We start from the raw sequence: 19511 nt of genomic DNA on the forward strand, positions 1-19511 counted from the left end.
ATCTGGTAAGTCTGTTGTGGTGGAAGGGGTGGGGGAGGTAAGAGGTGCAGGGGTGGGGGCAGATCAAGGCCCCAGTGATGAGGGAGGGAGTGAAGCTGGGGCTCGGGCAGGGGCTGCCCAGCCAGGGCAGGACAGGGTGTAGGGCAGAGCTGGGGTCTATCCATGTTGACACTGGATTTGGACCCAGCACCTATACCTTTGTTCTGGGTGGGCACACCCCTCAGAACAACCACACCACCTGCCAGTTGATAACCGGCTAATGTATTGTTACAGAGTAAGAACAAAAAAGCAACAATTCCAACAATCAAACAATTCTATATTTACCAGTCTTAGGGCTGTCATCAAAGTACGTCTGCTCAGCATGCAGGCCCTACTCTGAGGCTTTCTTTCTTGGGTGTCAGCAGTCTGCAGGTGGGATGCCAAGGCTCACAGCCCCCCTCCAGTGGGGTGCATGAGATGGGCTACTGGTATGCCCTCAGTCCGTGGTGGCCTCAAAGACCCTTCCTGGGAGACAGGGATGGGAACCCCTCCCAGGGAGCAAAACAGGGAGGGATGGCACAAAGGGAGGGACCTGTTGTTAATCTCAAGTCTCTGCTTTTGTATTCCCCTTCCCCCTTGATGACTCCTCATGACACTTCATTTGTTGAACACCACTGAAGTAATCAACACTAATCCAGGTATATCCCCAACACTGAAGGTTGTACTTGTTCACAAGCTAAGAAAAAGGACTGGGAAGACTATATCCAACAGCGCCACCTGGTGCTGTCTGCCATAAGCAAATAGGATAGCTGACAAGTGACCATATAGATATCCATCCCTAGTCAATTCACCCCTGGTCAATTTAAAAGTTTTCTTAGCATAACTGTGTGGGCTAGGGATGTGATTTCCATTTATAACATAGCTATTTGATAACACCCACCGCCCAACACTGTAGTACAGAGGCAGTTATAGTGGCAGAAAATGCTTTTGCAGATAAAGCTTATTTTGCTCATTGAATGCAAATAAACTTTGAACAAAAATGCTTTTGCAACAAAAACGCTTTTGCAAATAGATGCACCTGCATCTGCCCTAGGAGGGTGTTTGCCCAATAACGCTAAGCTGGCAAAGCTTTTGAGTGCACGCAAGGCCTTAATTCAGGATTTAGCTCTGCTGGTCAAACCTTGTACTATTGTCATGTTGGACAAGAGCATTAAAAGATCGCCCTCTGTGGATGGTGCAAATGGCCTAGGCATGGTCTCTGCAGCGACCTTGTCATGCAAGGGAGCTGGCACAGCTCTGGCAGCCAGGTCAGCGCTGTGTCGAGCGCGTACCAGCAAACCTGGCCGAGGATGATCTCGCAACAGCCAGGCCCCAGCGTGTCCCTTTTATACAATATCTAAATCAAAAGCCGAACGCGGATGCACCGGGCGCTCAAGGCGGGAGACGTGCGAGCCCCGCGGGCCGAGGAACCGAAGCGCCAGGAACGCGTGTCAGGGCGGGGTCGAGCCTCCGGGTCCCAGACACTGCCAGTGCCGGCTCTAGGCTGCCCCCGCTCAGCGCGCCCTGCGCCCTCCGGCCTCGCCCGCCGCGCTGCCACCTGAGGGCTGCTGGTGCCGTGGGGGGATGGGGCACAGCAGCCCCCAGCAGCTTGACTGGGCCTGAGCGGGGCACAAGCCATGAGGCCGACTGGTTAGCCAGCGCGGCGCCCGGGCGCCCAGTGCGGGGGAGTGCCGCTGCGGGGCCTGCGCCGGCTGGGCGGCATCCCGGGGGCGGCGCCTGCGCCTCCCCGCCGGGGCCGCGCTGTGGCGGAACGGGCGCGCCGGGCCGCGTTGCGCGGGGACGAGTGTGCGGCGCGCACCGGCTGCCAGCGCGGCGGCGGGCGAGGCCGCCATGGCCGTGGACATCACGCTGCTGTTCAAGGCCAGCGTGAAGACAGTGAAGACCCGCAACAAGGCGCTGGGGCTGCCGGCGGGGGACGGCGCCCGCGACGAGCTGCTGCGCCGGGGCGGCCCGCGGCCCCGCAGCGACTTCTCCGCCCGCGCCCGCGACGTGGTGAGTGCGGTGAAGGCCCTCGCGGGCCCCCCGGCGCCGTGGGAATGGGGGACGTGGCCCCTTTAAGCCCGACCCCGCCCCTAGCGCGGAGGCCACCAGGCTCGGAGGGGCGCGAGGTGGCAACGTCATCGCGGCGGCCTGGCCGCCTCCCCGCCAGGTGTGCACGAAACGTCAGCACGCACGCTGCTTGCCGTGCACACGCAGACATGCACAGAACCTCACCACGCACCCTGCCTGCCGCACATCCCCACCCCGCTGTACACGCACACACCCAGAACCCTGCAACACATGCACACACACATGCACAAAACCCCACCACACACCCTGCCTGCCAAACACAAACACCCTGCTGCATGCATACTCTGCCACACACGCACATGCCGCCACACAAAATCCTGCCCCACACACACATGCACAGAACCCTGCCCCACATGCGTGCGCACACACACACCCAGCCACACGCACAAGGCCCTGCGCACATGTACATGCACACACACAAGCACAAACCCTGCCATGTGTGCGCACACACACCCCACCACACATACACATCCCCCACACCCTGCCACATACGCACATGCACACACACAGACAAGCACAAAACCCTGCCACACACATGCACAAAACCCGCCACACACGGACACGCGCACACATACAGACATGCACAAAACCCTGGTACTTCTGCACATGCGCACACAGATGCACACAAAACCCTGCCACATGTATATACACACATGCACAAAACCCTACCACACACTCACCCTGTCACACTCACCTTCCCATCCACCTATCCATCCTTGCAAAGCAAATCATCACAAATGATTGGATCGCTGGTGTCTGTGCAAGCCTGGTGTGCGCCTCCCCCCCCCATGTGCGCTGCAATCGCATGCTTCTTCCCATGTGACTCTACCTTGGTCATGGCACTGAAGGGAGCGTGCCTCGGGTCTACCATGTGGTTCCTGCTGTATTTATTGCACGAGTCAAATCCTGTGTTAAAGATGGAATGATTAATTCCCTCATTAGCTTTGTTTTTTGCTGCTTGCTCTCACAGTATCTGAATGCAAGGACAAAGCATTAACACATGAAGGTATTATCCTCATTTAAAGGCAAGGAACTGAGGTATAAAAAGATGAAGGGCCTAAAAATATACTAATTTTGGGTATATTAGATATCTGCTTTTTCAAGTCAGGCCGCCATAACATGGAGATTACAAAATCGGGGGCCACCTGTAAAAAGTTGGTTTAAATTAGGGCAGTCAATTAATCATGATTAATGCATTAATTGTTTGCGTTAATTTTTTTTAATGTGTTAATCGTGCATGTGGTTTCGGAGCCTGCACCCTGGCTCCACTCTGGTGCCATCACCACCGCCACTGAGTCGCCCCCTGGGCAGTGGTGGCAGAGCAGAGGACCACAGGGCAGCTGCAGCGGGGGAGAGGAGCACACACAGACATGCAGCCGCAGCCTGCACACGGCCAGGAAAGCAGCTTGGTGATGTGTGGAGTAGCACCTACACATAGAGTGGAGTAGCACCCAGCAGGCAAGTCTGTGAAGGGGGAGAGTTGGGGGGGAGGAGAGGGGCAGATTGGGACCCCCATGGTGAGGGAGAGAGTGGGGCAGGGGTGGGGGTGAATGGGGCCCTGAGGCTGGGTCATGGGACAGAGTCATGGCTCGTCCATGGGAACTGGGGGAAGGGGGGACTCCTGCTGCTGCAATCACCCTGGGGGAGACAAAGGGGCCAGTGCCCCCTGGATTTGTGTGTGGGGTGGAGGTGGGCTGCTGCTGCAGATTGGGGCTCCACACCCTGCTGCCTTTGCCCCAGAAGCCACGCACTGGTGGTGCTGTCCCGTACCTGACTGGCGGCTGGGGGCACAGCTTGGTGTCTCATGGCTCCCAGGATAATGGCAGCAGAGCATGGAGCGCAGCACATAGCAGCAGCCCACCTCCACCCCACCCACAAATCCAGGGGGTATGTGCCTCCCATGCCTCCCCCAGGGGTGCGCACAGTGGTGGGAGCAGCACCCCTCCCCCCCCCCCCCCCCGCGCTCCTGGACAAGCTGTGGCTCTGTCCCACTCCCTCACCATGGGAGCCTCAATCTGCCACCCCCATGCCTGTTCCCTCCCCTATGCCCCTTGCCCTCCACAGACTTACCTGCAGTGTGGTGTCTGTCTGCCCCTCACCCCCAAACCATAGCCCCCCAGCCCTGTTGCTGCCCCTCACTCCTGACCCACAGCACCTCACATCCTGCCAGGGTGTGTGGGACCCCCCCCTTCCCAGACTCCAACCCGCCCCCCACACAACCACAGCCCCCCACACCTTCACAAATTCTCCCCCCACCCACACCCCATCCATACAAAGTACCTGCATAATTTTGCATAACTGAGTATTTTTCTGCACATAATTTTGAGTGTTTAGCTGTGTGATTAAAATCGTGATTAATTGCAACTAATTTTTTTAATCGTGCAACTAATCATGATCAAATTTTTAATCATTTGATAAATATCTTGCTTGGCATCACATGGGAGTTCCTCGGGACAATTCATTTTTTCCAGAACAGCATTTTAGTGACTAGGTGACTTAACCATGAAACCAGCCTCTCTCTTCCTGCAGTGTTTGCTGTACGCTTTCCCACTTGTGCAGCACATGAGGCAAGGCTTCAGGAACAGTCTCTTTTACTATAATTTATATCCCTCAAGTAGAGCCACCTTCATCTTCTGTTAACACATTTTTTGTGTGTACATTCTTAGGCTTTTTTTTTTTTTTTATAGCAAGCCAGAACACAGAAGTCCATAATGTGTTGTTATACTGACATCCTCATGTTTAATTTTTAAATCTACCATTCAGGCCTCTGCCACTTGAGGCAACGGTAATTGATAGCTGTAGCAGGTGGTTGTGTTCTTTGTGGGCCTACAGTGTTGGGGATGGGACACTGTTGGAGGATTTCAAGGTTTTTTTTGCTGACAAGAGAGAGAAGACGAAGCTAGTTCAATGTATGTACTACTGATGGTCTCAGCTTTTTCCCAAGCTTGAACCTTTCTGCCAGGTTACTTTCAAACCTGTTGTCGATTCGGTCTTGTCCACAACCTACCACTTGCTTTTTGTTCCACTCTTCACCAGGTCAGTGCATCTCTCCACACCTCGGGTTTCGTATTGCAGTTTGCTTTTGCTGTAAATCCTAGTCTCATGCCTCTAGACTACTCCCAGTTTTTCCCCTATCTCTTACCTGTTAGCTGCAGCCACGTTGCCTGTGCACATTACCTGCCCCCAAGTGCTTCATAGCAGTTCTTCCTGCCTAGGCTTCTTATCCACCTTCAGTGTGTTTGCCTCACTCATCCCTTTGTCTTGGTCACTGCATGCGATCTGTCTTCCTTTTATCTTCCCTCCCCACTGATTCCTAGTTCCAGTGCTCTTACCCTGTCCCTTTGTTTTCCTGCCCTGGCTACTCATCCGGTTTTAGTTTTCCTCTCATGCACTGACTCACTATCTCCTTTAATTCTGTTTCCTTCATATTCTTCCAGACCAAGTCTCCTTGCCCAGTCAGTCCCAATCAGTACCTTCCAGACTACTTGTCCTAACCAAATCTGGCATTCATCTGCAGTGGCTTTGGTCTTGTGCTAGTCCCCCCATCTGCTGAATCAGTTAGTTTCCTCCACACCCACTAGGAATTGTGAGCTCTTCTGAATTCAAGCTTTAGTTTTTTCTAAAGGCTCATAGTTGGCTAAATTTGGTTAGATTTGCACACAGACGGCAAAAGGCACCTCCTTACACAAGGACCATCCTATTTCAAGTCCCAGATAACATCAGCCCAATTTCAAGCCTTTGCATCAAAGCATAAGAGTGCTCAAGTGTTAGAGTGTATCAGAGAAAAAATAATCAGAATTTCAGTAACATTTAAAAAGGTTGTATTCCCCTTCCTCCTCCCTCCCACCTACCTGCCCTGCTGCCTTCGGGCTCCTGCTAGGGCACCGCATGGCTTTCTTGCCCCAATTCCTTGCCTGACTGTGTCCAGCCTTATGCTAAGCAATAACTGGTAAGATAACTGGTTATCACTGGGCTCATGGATTAAATGATTAATTGTTTAACCCTTCACTTCCCTATCACGTAGGTATGTATGTATGTATGCCAACAATCAAGCACTCTGAATAGCTTTAAAGAAATGGCAGCTTTTTTAATTAACTTGCCAGAGCAGCCAAAGAATTTCCTCTCTGAAATTGCAGTGTTTTAAAATCAATAGGGCAGTTGTGCTCAATTTTTTAGCCCTGTGGGCCAGAAGAGTGGTGAGTAGGGTTGCCAACCCTCCCAGATTGAAATAGCATTTCCTCTCCCCATAACTATTGAAAGCAATCCAGGAGATTTTAATAGGATAGTTTAAGGAAAAAAAAATCACCCAGAATAGCTTCAGTCAGAGTTGGCAACCCTAGTGGTAAGGACCCTAGTGGTCTGTAGGCTGGATTGGGCCCCCTGCACCGGGATTGGGTCCTGTGCCTCCCCTGCCTGGCTTCCGGTACTGGGATTGGGTGGTCCTGGGGCACTGTGCTGCTCCTGCCCTGCCCCATGTGCTGGGATAAGGCCTTGCACTACAGGATGAGACTCTAGAGCCCTGTGCTACCCCCACCCAATCCCGTACTCTGGGATCAGGTCCTGTGCCATCCTGTGTGCAGGGCCCTGCTATCAGGCCCATAGGGCTTACCATGGATCTGGAAATTTGGCAGCAGGGGAGCGATGCTACTGCTCTTCTGCCATTAAATTTGGCACTGGTGGGGAGCCCTATGGGTCACATGACACTATGTTGGGGCCTGTAAACCAAAGGTTGTATACTCCTGTAATAGGGAAATTCAGTCCTGATTTACATATTGAAGTCAGTGGAGTTATAGCTGCATCTACCAAAGATGACCTAAACTATTAAAATTTTTGTTTTTCTATAATATAGTTGTTACAAAACAGAAATCTAAATTTTTACCAGAAGTATTGAGTTGCATCTTTCAGCCATCTTTCATAGGAATATTTTACTATTAACATTACTTGGGACTTGCAAAGCAGTGGGTTGCAAGTTAGGAAAGAGAAGCTTTTTAAAAAAATAACTGTATAGAAAGGTACTAATAGTTTATTTGTATGCTGAGCTTTGGTCACTGCATTATGTTAGGAAGGACAGCATACAGAGTAATATTCTTAGAGGTCCCATTCCTAGAAACTGTTGTGTTAGCAAATACATGTGTGCTGGCGGTAATTTACTTTCCTGTGTCTAAGTTTCTAATGTTGATAAATTAATCTCACATTAAGAATCATTCCAGGCTAAAACCATGAGCACAGTCTAGGAAACACTAACACTGACTTTCTGGGCATGAGGAAGAGCAGGGAAGTGAGAGTGTCATTTACCTACCTGCCAGACAAGGATAGGGGGATGGCTGAGAGTGGGCTGCTTGGTAGAAATGAAGCAAAGTGCTTTAGTGGATTAACAGCTGCTAGTTTGAGAAAAGGGAGGTGATGGGCTTCCCTGATATCATCCACATCAGCAGTCTCTGGAGAAAAGTACTGCTCAGCATACCTGAGCCTAACACCTGGTTTGAACAAGATGCCTATTAGTAATCTGATCAGTGCTCTCTGGAGACAAGGAGAGGAAGAAGTTATATTTGGGTTTATCGGCTAGTCATGTAGTTCAAAGGGTTTTTTTGCCAAACTAGGAAACTAGAATGTAATGTTCCAGCCAAAGCCTATGTAACAACTTTGAGAACAGTTCAAACTTGCTAATGGCTGTTTCCGCAAGAAATTTTGATTTTAACAGGGAAAGCAGTACTTGTAAAATTCAAGCTGCTGTCAGTGGCAGTTATTTTAGCTGGGAAAACAAGAGAAAGTTTGTTCTGCCACCTAAGTCAGGGAAGACCTTGTAAAATAAGTTATAATTTAATTGCTTGCTTCTGTACAACACGGTTCGATTATGTGTGAGAGAGGACCTCTCTAATACTTGGGTTACAAACTTGTAATTACATATTTAGCAGCTTCTACAAATTTAAGCTGTTTAACTTACAAATACCTTGTTTACACATTAACTCTTAAATACATTTATATAAAAGCTGAATGCATGCATGCTTGGTTGAGAGAGAGGCAATCAGTTACCCAAAGAATGTCCAAACCCTCACATGCAGTTATAAGGCACATTATCTGAAATACCAATATTACCCTATAACATTGTAGCTAATGGCAGGGGAGCTGGACACTGCCAATGCTTTGCCACTGCAAAAACAAAGTAGTTGGTCAACATGCTAAGAAGATCCTAGGAAAAGGATTATACCCTCTACTATAGAAGGAGGCAAAACACCCAATAGTCCTTGCCAATCTGATGTTAGGGTAAAATTCTTTTCTTTCCCCAGACTAGGCAATCCTATACTAACTGCAGGGAGAACATCAAGAGCCTCAAGCTGGGAACAAGTACTGGCAGAAGTTTGCCCCAGTCAAAAACCCCTAACCTCTGCAGTATTCAGCATTGCAGTACTTCAGCGGAAAGGCAACCTCCATCTTCCCTCTAGGGCTAGGGACAGACATCCAGAAAGCCTGAGCCTGAATTGATTTAATGTTTGCAGGTTAGTCTAATCTGGCTAAGCTGAATCAGTTTGTAACTATATAGACATCCCCAATGGACTTAAGAAATACAGGCGCATGCCTGCAGTGGCTCAGGTTAGAAGCCAGGGGATGCTAAAGCAGCCCTCCCTTCCCTTTGACAGTGCTGAGCTGAGGGGGTGAGCCTGGCCAGGACCCAGCAGGACTCTGATTAGGGAGGGGTTCCACTCCACCCCTCACTGTTCCTGACCAAGGAGGGAGCCAGCACAGTAGAGAGTTGATAACAGAGAATTTAGTTACACAGCAGGGAGTTGCACAGGGAGTTGATAGCATTTAGCACCCCATCAGAAAACAAAAGCCTCTTTCATTACTTCTAGCCCTTTTTAAACAACTTTTTCCAAGGAAGGAAGGAAGGAGGGGCATTATTAGCTACTTATTGATTAGCTCTAGAAAGCCCTAAGCTGACTCTGGCCTTTCTGCCTTTGTCCTGTCTCCCATAGCACAGACCGTAGCCAGCATGTGATATGCTAGCTAATGCTGAGAGATGTGTATGTGTAAGGCAGAGGGGAGGAGGGAATTCCTGCTTGACCAGGGAGTGGTGAGGGAGCGTGGGGAGCACAAGGAAGCCAGGCAGATGTGGCTGTTCCTGCAGTTTCTGCTGGAGCTGCAGCCAGGAAGCAGGGGGCCTGGAGAAGAGAGTAGAGCCCTGCCCAGAGTTGCAAAGCATCTGGGATGCTTGGGCACTCTAGTTTAACTTAAACCAGGAAGGGGCCTGGGACAGACATTGCATTAACTGGTTTGATCTAAATCAGTTAAGTCTGATACTACGTTCAACCAGATTTATCTCAAACTGGTTTCATCCATTTTCAAACTGGTTTATATGCACTGAACATTTGTTCTGTTACAGGTTCAAACCCATTTCTCATCTCTTAAACCAGTATCTGTGTAATATCTGTCCCTAGCCTAGAAGTTAGTCGCTTTCATGAGTGGAGTGGGGGGTGCAGAAGTTTCTTCTGGGCCCTAACTGGTGACCTGCAAAAGGCGTGGGATTACCAGTATTGCTGGCACAAGTGTCACTGTTGTTTTACTGTTCTGGTAATGGCAGCATTTGGGTATTCCATAGGTCTGGCAAGAAAATTGATCCTTGTGGGATTCCACCAACAAGTCTTGTAGCAAAGATATGGTATCATGTGCGATATGAGACCTCTTCAGGCAGTTGTAAGGTTTGCCTTTAACCACCCTCAGCTATATCCCTCTCCATCTGCTTTACTTTGCTATGACAGCATGCAGGAAGCATGGAAGGAGAAATGACAGACTTACTTATTCCTAGAACAAAATGAATAGGAAACCTAAATAAAACCCTTCAAGGAATCTTAGGATCATAGATAATTAGGTTTGGGAGGCACCTCAGGCGGTCATCTAGTTTAAATCCCTGCTCAAAGCAGGACCAACCCCAGCTATGTCATCCCAGCCAAGGCTTTGCCTACCTGGGCCTTAAAAACATCTAGGATGGAGATTCCAAAACCTTTGGGTAGCCTGTTCCAGTGCTCTAGTACTGTTATAGTGAGAGAGGTTTTCCTAATACCCAATCTAAATGTCCCTTGCTGCAACTTTAGACCGGTGCTTCTTGTTCTGTCATCTGCCACCACTGACAACAGTCTAGCTCCATCTTCTTTGGAACCACCCTCCAGGTAATTAAAGGCTGTTATTAAATCCCCTCTGTCTTCTCTTTTCCTGACTAAATAAGCCCAGATCCCTAGGCTCTCCTCAGAAGTCATGTGCCCCAGCCCTCTAACCATTTTAATTACCCTCCACTGGACTTTTTGCAATTTGTCCTTATACTTTCTATAGTGGGAGGCCCAAAACTGGACACAGTACTCCAGATGTGGCTTCATTAGTGCCAGATAGAGGGGAATAATCAGTTCCCTCGTTCTTCTGGCAATGCTCCTACTATGCAGCTCAGTATACCATTAGCTTTCTTGCCAACAAGGGCACACTGTTGGCTCATATTGAGCTTATTGTTCACTGTAACCCCGAGGTCCTTTTCTGCAGAGATGCTGCTTAACCAGTTGGTCCCTAGCCTGTAATGGTGCATGGAATTGTTCTGTCCAAAGTACAGGACTTTGCACTTCTTATTGAACCTCATGAGATTTCTTTTGGTCCATTCTCCAATTTGTCAAAGTCTCATTGAATCCTAGCCCTACCCTCCAGTGTATCTGTTACTGCCTTCAGTTTAGTGTTGCCTGGAGCCTTGCTGAGGATGCACTCCATCCCATCATCCAGGTCATTGATGAAGATGTTGAACAAAACCAGTCACAGGACTGATGCCTGGGGCTCTCCACTTGATACTGGCTGCCAAGTAGACATCGAGCCATGATTACTGCCCTTTGAGCCCAATGATCCAGCCAGTTTTCTATCCATGTTATAGTCTATTCATCCAACCCAGCCTTCCTTAGCTTGCTTGTCAGAATGTGGAAGACCGTATCTTACTAAAATCAAAGTCCATCACATCCACTGGTCTCCCCACAGCCACAGAGCGAGTTGTCTCTTTACAGAAGGCATTCGCGTTACTCAGGCATGATTTACCTTTGATAAATTCATGCTGGTTGTTGGTAATCATCTTCTTCTCCTCCACCTGCTTAGAATTGCCCTCAGCTTCTGGTCCTGACTTCTGAGATTCGGTCTAATTACAGGCAGTAGAGATAGGTACTGGGCATAAAATGGCTGGTGGCAGATTTCTTGCATTTACATCAATGGCACTTGTGGCTGCTTCTCTAGGGACTGCTGTTGCCTTCACTCCCTTGTTGCAGAGACAGCTGTGCGTTGCAACCCAGCTCAACCCTTCCATTCCTCCCATGCTCCTGGGGATCACACAAGGGCATATAGGGGTGGTTGCTAGAGTGCGAGACCCTCTAGGACCAGCTTTAACAGTGGGAGCTGCCCTTGCTCCTCAAGTACAGATGTGGGATGGGAAAGGACAAACAGAAAAGATCCAGGCGCAGCACGTTGAGGTCCTGCCACTACTGTCTTTTACGTGGACCAGCTAGATTAGTGATTCACAACTCTTTTAGCTTCACGGCCTCCCTCCTGAATTTAGATCTAGCTCAGTGTTTTTCAGCTGGTAAAATTCAGCAAAGTTATAGAGAGGGGTTTGAGGCTAAAACAGTCAATAGCCACTGGTAAAGAGATGAGTCTTTTGCTTAAGGAAAGATGCATTTGGTGTAATTTTTTTTTAACAATACCACTCAGCACTGATATGATTCCCTCTGGCAGGGGGATGGTATATATTATATATCCCTTTTCAGGTATAAGAGGGAAGTGTGTTGCCAGTTTTAAACTTGCCATGTATCAAGTTCAGGAAACACTGGCTTACACCTTTCTGTGTAGGGGGAGTTTTGGATATGCTGTAGGAAGGGGAAGCAATCTAGGTGAAGGTTGATTTTGGGCCCTGATACTCAGGAGAGCTGCTGGGCTGGATGCTGCTGGGAGGGAAACTAAGGGGTTTATAATTAAATGGTTAGTAGGTTTGGGCTAAAGTGCAGGTCTGGGGATAGGACTTAAGCAGCAGTGTAGCTATACCTGTAGAGTTAACTACTAGGGCTGTGCACGGCAAGTAATATTCGATTCGACAGCCATGTCGAATATTAAACTGGGTTCCACTTCGATTTGCCGTCCGCTTCGACTCAAGGTCGAAACTCAGTCGAATATTTGAGCTGCTTCGACTTCCCCATAGGCTATAATGGGGAAGCTCGAAGCAGGCTATAACTTGGCATTTCTTGTCTGATCTTGATGAAACTTGCCGGAATGGTAGCTCCCGAGGAGCCCACAAAGCGTGCCAACTTTCAACAAGATAGGTTTAGGGGGTGCAGAGAAACAGCACCCCAAATTCTTGAGAGGGAACCTCCTGTAGCTTCTGTGTGGAAAGCCAAAGGGAGCTCAAAACTGCAGGCTTGCTAGCCCCTGAGGAGCCCACAAAGCCTGCCAACTTTCATGATGATAGGTGGAGGGGTTTGGGGGAAACTGCACCTTAGGCTGCTGACAGACAAAACTCGTGATCCAGACGGAGCGAGGAGGGCGGCGTTCGCTCCGTCTGCACCCGGCGCTCGGGGGCCCCGGCAGCGGGAGGTTCACCTTGAGGAACACCAGCTGCTCCCCCAAACCAGGATCCAAGCAGGTGTGGTGGGGTGTCACAACATCCACAGCCACGCTGAATACCCTCTCGCTTGGCACGCTGGTTGGTGGACAGGACAGGTATTCCCGGGCAACTGTGGCCAGATCCAGCCACATTGGGCCGCGGGTTGCCCGGTAGGCCAAGGAGTCGCAGTCCAGGGGCTCCACAGGCTCAGCAAGATAGGCAGACACCACGGTGTGAAAGCTGTCTGCCTGATCCTGGGGTCTGGTGGGTCTGGACCCCCTAATGTTTGCCATGGCCTTAGCCCATCTTGGCAGCACCAGTGGTGGAGGGGAAGACTGGCTCGTGGATGGCAGGCTGGGTGAGGCAGTGGGTCCCCCTGTTCCATTTCCCCTGCCTCCGCCGCTCCGCCTCCATCACTTTCTCCCTCCAGTGACTCTGTCTCGCTGCCACATATGGTGCCCTTCACCCTTGGGTCACAGATGGCGGCCAGCATATGCACTGTGTTGAACTCCAAGGGTTCAGGCTTTTTCCTAACGCCCTCCTTCAGCCGCCTCACCAGTGCCTGTACATCTGGTGAAAGCAGCCTGTCCCAGCCAGAAACCAAATTGGCCCCCAGGAAGCTCTCCATTTGGCTGCGGAGCTCCTTCACTATAGGGACCACCTGGCTGAGGCAGGCATCAGCAGCACTGAGGGTCTCAGTGGCCTCAAGGAAGGGCTTGAGGACCAGCAAGATCTGGGAGATGGCATCCCACTCAGCTTTGGTCAGGGGGCTGCTGACCCCAATCTCCCCAAGCAAGGCCAGCTCATGGATGGCCTTCTGTTGCTCCCCCAGCCTCTTGAGCATCAGGTATGTGGAGGTCCACCGAGTCTCCACATCCTGGATGATTCTGTGCTGCAGGACATTTATTTCTGCTTGTTTGTCCCGCAGCATCTTGCCCCCTTTGATGCTCCGGTGGAAGTAGCCTGCCACCTTCCTGCATCTGGAAGTGAGCCGGCTGGTATTGCTGGTGCCATCACCGGCAGCCCTGTCCCCCTCCAAGCCATTCCTCACAATCAGATGTAAATTGTGTGTCACACAGCGAATACCAGCAAAGATGCGGTTCATGGGCCCCCTTATCTCTGCTGCTGTGTGGGACTCATCCATCACCTTGGCGTGGAGAGCCCACCGACGGCCTGACTGGCCGCACCAATGCCCTGTGAGGAAGAGGTACACATGATCTCCACCCCAGCTGCTCCAGATGTCCGAGGTGAAGTGTACGGTCACCTGTGGACCTGCCGTGTGCAGCTCCTCCCTCAAGTGCTCTCTGCATGCTTCATATAGGGAGGGCACCACAATCCTGCTGAAGGTGGTGCGTGCGGGCACCTGGTAGGATGCAGTCAGCAGTGCCAGGAGCCGCCTGAGCCCTGGCCACTCAACAAAGGTGAAGAGCTGGCCATCCAGAGCAAGCATCTCCCCAATGGTCTGGGTGACCTTGCTTGCATTTGCAACTAGTCCCTTTTGCCCCCCATGTTCCAGGGTGCCCTGCTTCTGCTGTGGGGGACAGGGGCTGTGGAGTGAGCAGGGGCCATTTCTGTGGCAAAGGGGTGGTACCTGCGGCGATGATTCAGCATCCCCGAGGTGGTCATGTGCTTTGTTCCCTTGCCCCGGCTGATTTTGGCTCGGCAGTGCATGCAGATAGCAAGCGCAGGATCATCTGCCAGCTCATAATGATCCCGGACCATACTAGTACTAGGCCTTTCCCTCTGGCGTGCAGATGCATATGTGGATGCTGCTGAATTCTTCCCCTCTTCAGCAGTCAGAGTCACAGCAAGAGAAAGAGCGGACTCAGCTGAGCTGCTTGCCTTCTCCTGTACAGAGGCACCTTCTGAAGCGCCTTCTGGGAAAGACCTCGTGGCTCGAAAGGAAAAAACCTGAGGGGTGTCGAGCACAAACTCAACTGATTCCCCAGAACTTCCCTTGCCAGGGCACTGAGATCCAGATCCAGCACCAGCTCTTCTTCTGGGGCTGGAAGGCTCAGCATAGACAGTGACACAGGGGTGGAGTGCGCTGCTGTGCTGGTTGCAGTTATGGTGGGAGAGGTTGTGGCTGCTGTGTCTGGACATGAGAGAGTCTCAGGCACAGGCAGTGGCTCTGGTGGCACTGCTGCTGCCCTCTCTTTACTGCTTGTAGCAGCCTCATCCCTTGTAGTGGGAGGAGAGAGGCTGCATCTGAGTTTGGTGGGGGGAGAAACTGCAGCTCTCCTGCTTGCAACCCCCCCTTGCTCCCCTTTGTGCAGGCTGGCCAGTGTGGCCACCTGCCTTTCAACCCCGGTTCATAATTTGTTCCTTCGTATGTAAACTGGAACTTCTAAGTGTGCTGTGCACCACGGGTTAGATTTCTGGATGTTATGTAAGTGTTTGTGTGTGTGTAGATAATATATTGAGAAGCGTTGGTGTGGTGGAAAGAATGAATGATGTATAAAAAATATATATAAACTAAATTCCTATATGTAGAATAGATCCTAGGCTACTACTAACCCTATCCAATATGAGCGTAAACTAATATGAAAAGTAGTTGTAAAATAAAAGCACCAAGTTCTCAGAAATCCCTGTTGCTAGCGTTGCAAGCAGGGAATCTGTTGAAGATCAGGGCTTCCAGCCATCGTGGTCTGATGCAGAGGTGCTGGAGAACACCAGCAGCTCAGAAACTGACCCCAAGGCAGAAAGCAGGGAGCTGAAAAATTGCCTTTTATATATTTTCTCTGGCCCTCCCCCTGAGCACTGGGATTGGAAGGGACCTCAGAGAATGCTGACAGGTCACTGGCCAGCCACACTTGTCAATCATGAAAGCACTCCTTCCCCCTCTCTCCCTCCCTCCCTTTACTTTCCCTCCCTCCCCCCCGGGAATCCAGTACAGGCAAGTCAAATATTCGACCCACACTGTTAATATTAGACTTCCGGTATTCGATGCGACAGCTGTTCGACCAGCTGGTATTCGACTCGACTTTCACTTTTCAAGGTCAAATATGTTGAATATTTGTCGACTCGAATATTAAGTTGAAGCTTTGCACAGCCCTATTAACTACATATATGTCTGTATGTGACTGATGTTTTGCAGCAAGTAAAATGAAAGTAGCAAATGTGTAATTTTGTCAATAAGAAGTTAGGAGATTGCTCCACCCAAGTGCAATGTAAGAAAATCTAGAAGTTTGCTCCTTGCTAAGCAGCATTGCATATTCGTACAGTTATTAAATAGGATGTAAGTTTGTGGTTTATTAATGTTCTTGTTAATGGATCCAGTGACAGGTTTGTGGCTTGAGTAGGAGATGATGTACATACAGTTTATGTAGTATATAAAACCTTGTTCTCTCTTTATTGGTACTGTAGATTTGGAATCTGGTAGCTTCACAGAAAATTAGAACAGCTGTAGAAATTGTGGGGAAAAAAGGAAAAAAGTTCATATTGAAATGATTTTGCCTTGAATTTTGATGGGCCGTTGAACTGTTGCATAAGACAAGCTTAGATTCTACTTCTTCGCCGCAATCTCAGACCTGCTAGCTTAGATAGATATTTAAAGTTTACCTATTTTGGAAGAAATTATTAAATAGTTTTATTTCAGTCTCAAAGGAAAAAACAGGTTCAACTTTACTTGCCTCATAACTTGTTAGGCAATTGGAAGCTGTTTGGAGAGGGATTTGACAAATATGTTCCACTGTTAATTAGGTCGACATGGTGAAGGAATGAAAATTTATGATCATGTGGATGTTGTTTGTTTGGTCCATGTTGCAGAAATGACAGTAGGCCTGTTATATCCCAATTAGGAGGAATAAGGAGAACACAATAGACAGACAAATGATGCTTTGACTTTGATAAGATTAATTACCAATGTGAATGAAATTTCTGACTTTTTGGGAGATTTTTTGAAGCTTTGCAAAAGCTAGAAAAGGCCCACCAAAAGCACAACTTGGTGAAAAACTAGCCAAGCCTTTATATGTGAAAATGTATGCCTAGGAATAGCAAATTTGAAAGGGTAAATGTTTCTGGGTCTTTAGATGTAAGACTGCAGAATAATCAAATTCTTATGTTTGAAACTCATTGAACATACAGATTGCAGATTCATGAGCAACTGTTGTTCACGTGGTTCTGTGCATTGACTGTATATGATGATCTGCTCATATTTAAAGAAATTGCCTTATGGGCAAATGTTAGGATCAAGAATATGCTATACTGCTTTGCTCAGGTACTGAGTGAGGAGGAAAGGAAAATATCCAGTATCAGTCATTTGCCTCTGTAATTATATACCATCAAGGCCACAACATGACCATGATAGTCCATATACACATTTAATAAAGCTTTTGTCAGCTCACCTGGGAGGCTGCTGTTGCAGCCCTAACACTCCCTCCAGGATCCCTGCTGTGCCACTGCCTCTCAGGAATGCCCTGAGGCCATGCTCACCACGGGAGGGATGGGCGGCAACCCCTCAGACCCAGGGTCTCCTGCTCCAGCTTGTGTGGTACCTCCTTGAGCTGAGCCAGCCAAATGCTTACCCCATCTCGGGGCTGGGCCAGGCCCTGCTGCTCCAGGAGGGCCAGGCAGACCCACCATGGGGGCTAGAAGTCTCACTGCTGCAGTCAAAAGACTCTGCCTGACCCCTGTGAGGGGCCCAGCACTTCCCTCCCCATGGTGGCAAGATTCAGGTACAGGCAGAGTCTGTAGTCCCAGCTCTGTCTGCAGCCCCAGCCTCTCTGTGGGGGTGAAGGGAAGCAGCGGATCTGCAGCTGTGCAATGCCCCTTAGTGGCTTAGCCATGCCGGCTCTCTGCCAGCAGCCTGGGGCCCACACAGTGCTGAGCACACAGTGAAGACACAAGAGGCCAAGGCCATTTCTGCCGAAGGTCACTGAACAGTAAGTGGTAAATGGTTTAAATATACTTGTCGCTTAACCATTTACATCCGTATTTTGTAGATGCCATTACAAAACATGGCCAACAGCAAGCACAAGTAAGAAAAACACTGGACTGGATATTTGGTGAGCCATCATCCACAATACAATAATAATGGTACATAATAAGTTAGCTTAATCAGGCAGAATGAGTGCACTTGTGCAAGGGAGTCTTTAATTCAAAGCTTGTATATCTGTTCCATTGAATTATGCCCTTGAATAAGTCACTTCAGTGTTCCACTTCAGTTATTCCATTTGCAAAAAGGTAGTTAGCCCTGTTAGTCTGCAGTCAGGCAGAAGGTAGGGAAAGGTGGCGTTGTAGAGATGAATTGGTTCAGAGGCATGAGCTTTCATAGGCAGCAACCTACACTCAGCTAAATAAAATGGGCTGCAAGCAGTTTTTTTAAGTACAGTAGGTTGTTGCCTGTGAAACCGCATGTTCCTCTGAACCAGTTAATTTCTTAAGATGCTACCCTGGCCTACATTCTACCAGTTATTCCATTTGTAGAAACAAGGTCAATGAAAATTGTATCTCTGTATCACAAAGGTGGCATAATGGGAAGTTAATGCCTGCCCATTGTTTTGAAAATGTAAAGCAATAAATAAATACTAATATTAATATTAAAATAAGCCTTTACTTGAACATGAAATAGATTCAAAAGTCTGTTTTGAGTCAGTCACAAGCTGGTGGTTGAGAGTGGACAACTTTCATTAAACTGAAGGCAAAAACTAATGATGCAAGACTACGCTAGAGTCAGAAATACTAAAAATGGAGGAGGAAAAATGGGGACTGCTAGCCCAAACGAGAGTAAGTAGAATGCAGAGAGAAATGTCTATGGATAGCCACAACAGCAACAATATTTAATTTTAGTTAACTTGTGAAAGTGAGACCGTAGCCTGAGAAGAACAACTACATTTTCTTATCTACAACCACACTAAGTTTTAGTTCACTGTGCACAAATGATCCGAATATAACAGTATACTGGAGGATTAAATGCCAAATCAGTTATTAGTCCCCATGTGACTGATTCTGGTTTCAGCCGGAACTTATTTCACTAATAGTGAGGAAGGACAGCTTTTGGAGGCTGTAGTTACAGTCTTTCCTTAATTTGGGGGATCTTTTAAAGTGTCAGTGCAAACCCAGCTACCTTTTTTTTCTTTTTTAAAGTAAACTCCTAGCTCCATTTGTAGAAGTTATTTTCTGAATATACATTAAACAACACATTGAAAATTCCTAAATTGCTCATTATTTTTGCTGCTGTGACTAATTAGGCATCATGTGATGCTGAGGAATCCAAAAGAATTCCAAGACCGCAACTTAATATTAGGAAGACGTATTTCCTCTATAATGAAAGAGGTCTGTTCTTCCTTATGCACTGAGTTCCAGAGCTAAAATGTAATGCTTATAGGTTCTTCATGGATTCTCAGAAGTTGTTTACTGATTTCTGGTTATTGGAGGAACTGCTTTAGCTTCTGGTAACAGTATTAGAACCACTATAAACTCTTCTCAGCAGCTGGCTGGCAACTGAATTAGCCTCTTCTCTGAGTTGCTGATCAGACAACTTCCCCACCTCATGGAGGGATAGCTTGCATGACTGAAGAAGCACTGTCATGGATGGGTACAGGAGGGACAGGCAGGGAGAAGAGGAGGAGGGGTTGTAGTTTATGTAAAAGAGGTGTATGATTGCTCAGAGCTCTAGTACAAAATTGGAGCTAAGCCATTGAAAGTGTCTGGATTAGAGTCAGAGGGGAGAGCAACAAGGGTGATGTTGTGGTGGGTGTCTGCCATAGACCACCAGACCAAGAGGATGAGGTGCATGAGGCTTTCTTGAAACATCTAACAGAAACTTCCTGATCACAGGCCCTGGTTCTCA

General features: G+C 48.7%; 1 protein-coding gene across 2 annotated transcripts in view; it reads left to right on the forward strand.

Annotated features, from left to right (window-relative positions):
• The first annotated feature begins 1504 nt into the window (after positions 1-1504).
• STX18 (syntaxin 18) overlaps positions 1505-19511 on the forward strand; it is a 118926-nt gene continuing 100919 nt past the window's right edge. The window contains exon 1 of one of the 2 annotated variants that reach the window (XM_090035579.1): positions 1505-2031. In XM_090035579.1, the coding sequence (XP_089891705.1) occupies positions 1870-2031 (162 nt within the window). In that variant the 5' untranslated portion in view covers positions 1505-1869. Of the gene's footprint in view, positions 2032-3546; positions 3568-19511 lie in introns of those variants that run through there. The other variant, XM_090035580.1, reaches the window with a different exon arrangement.

This window comes from Crocodylus siamensis, chromosome 2, assembly GCF_052110815.1.
Source record: "Crocodylus siamensis isolate JL-2025a chromosome 2, ASM5211081v1, whole genome shotgun sequence".
Lineage (NCBI taxonomy): Eukaryota > Metazoa > Chordata > Crocodylia > Crocodylidae > Crocodylus > Crocodylus siamensis.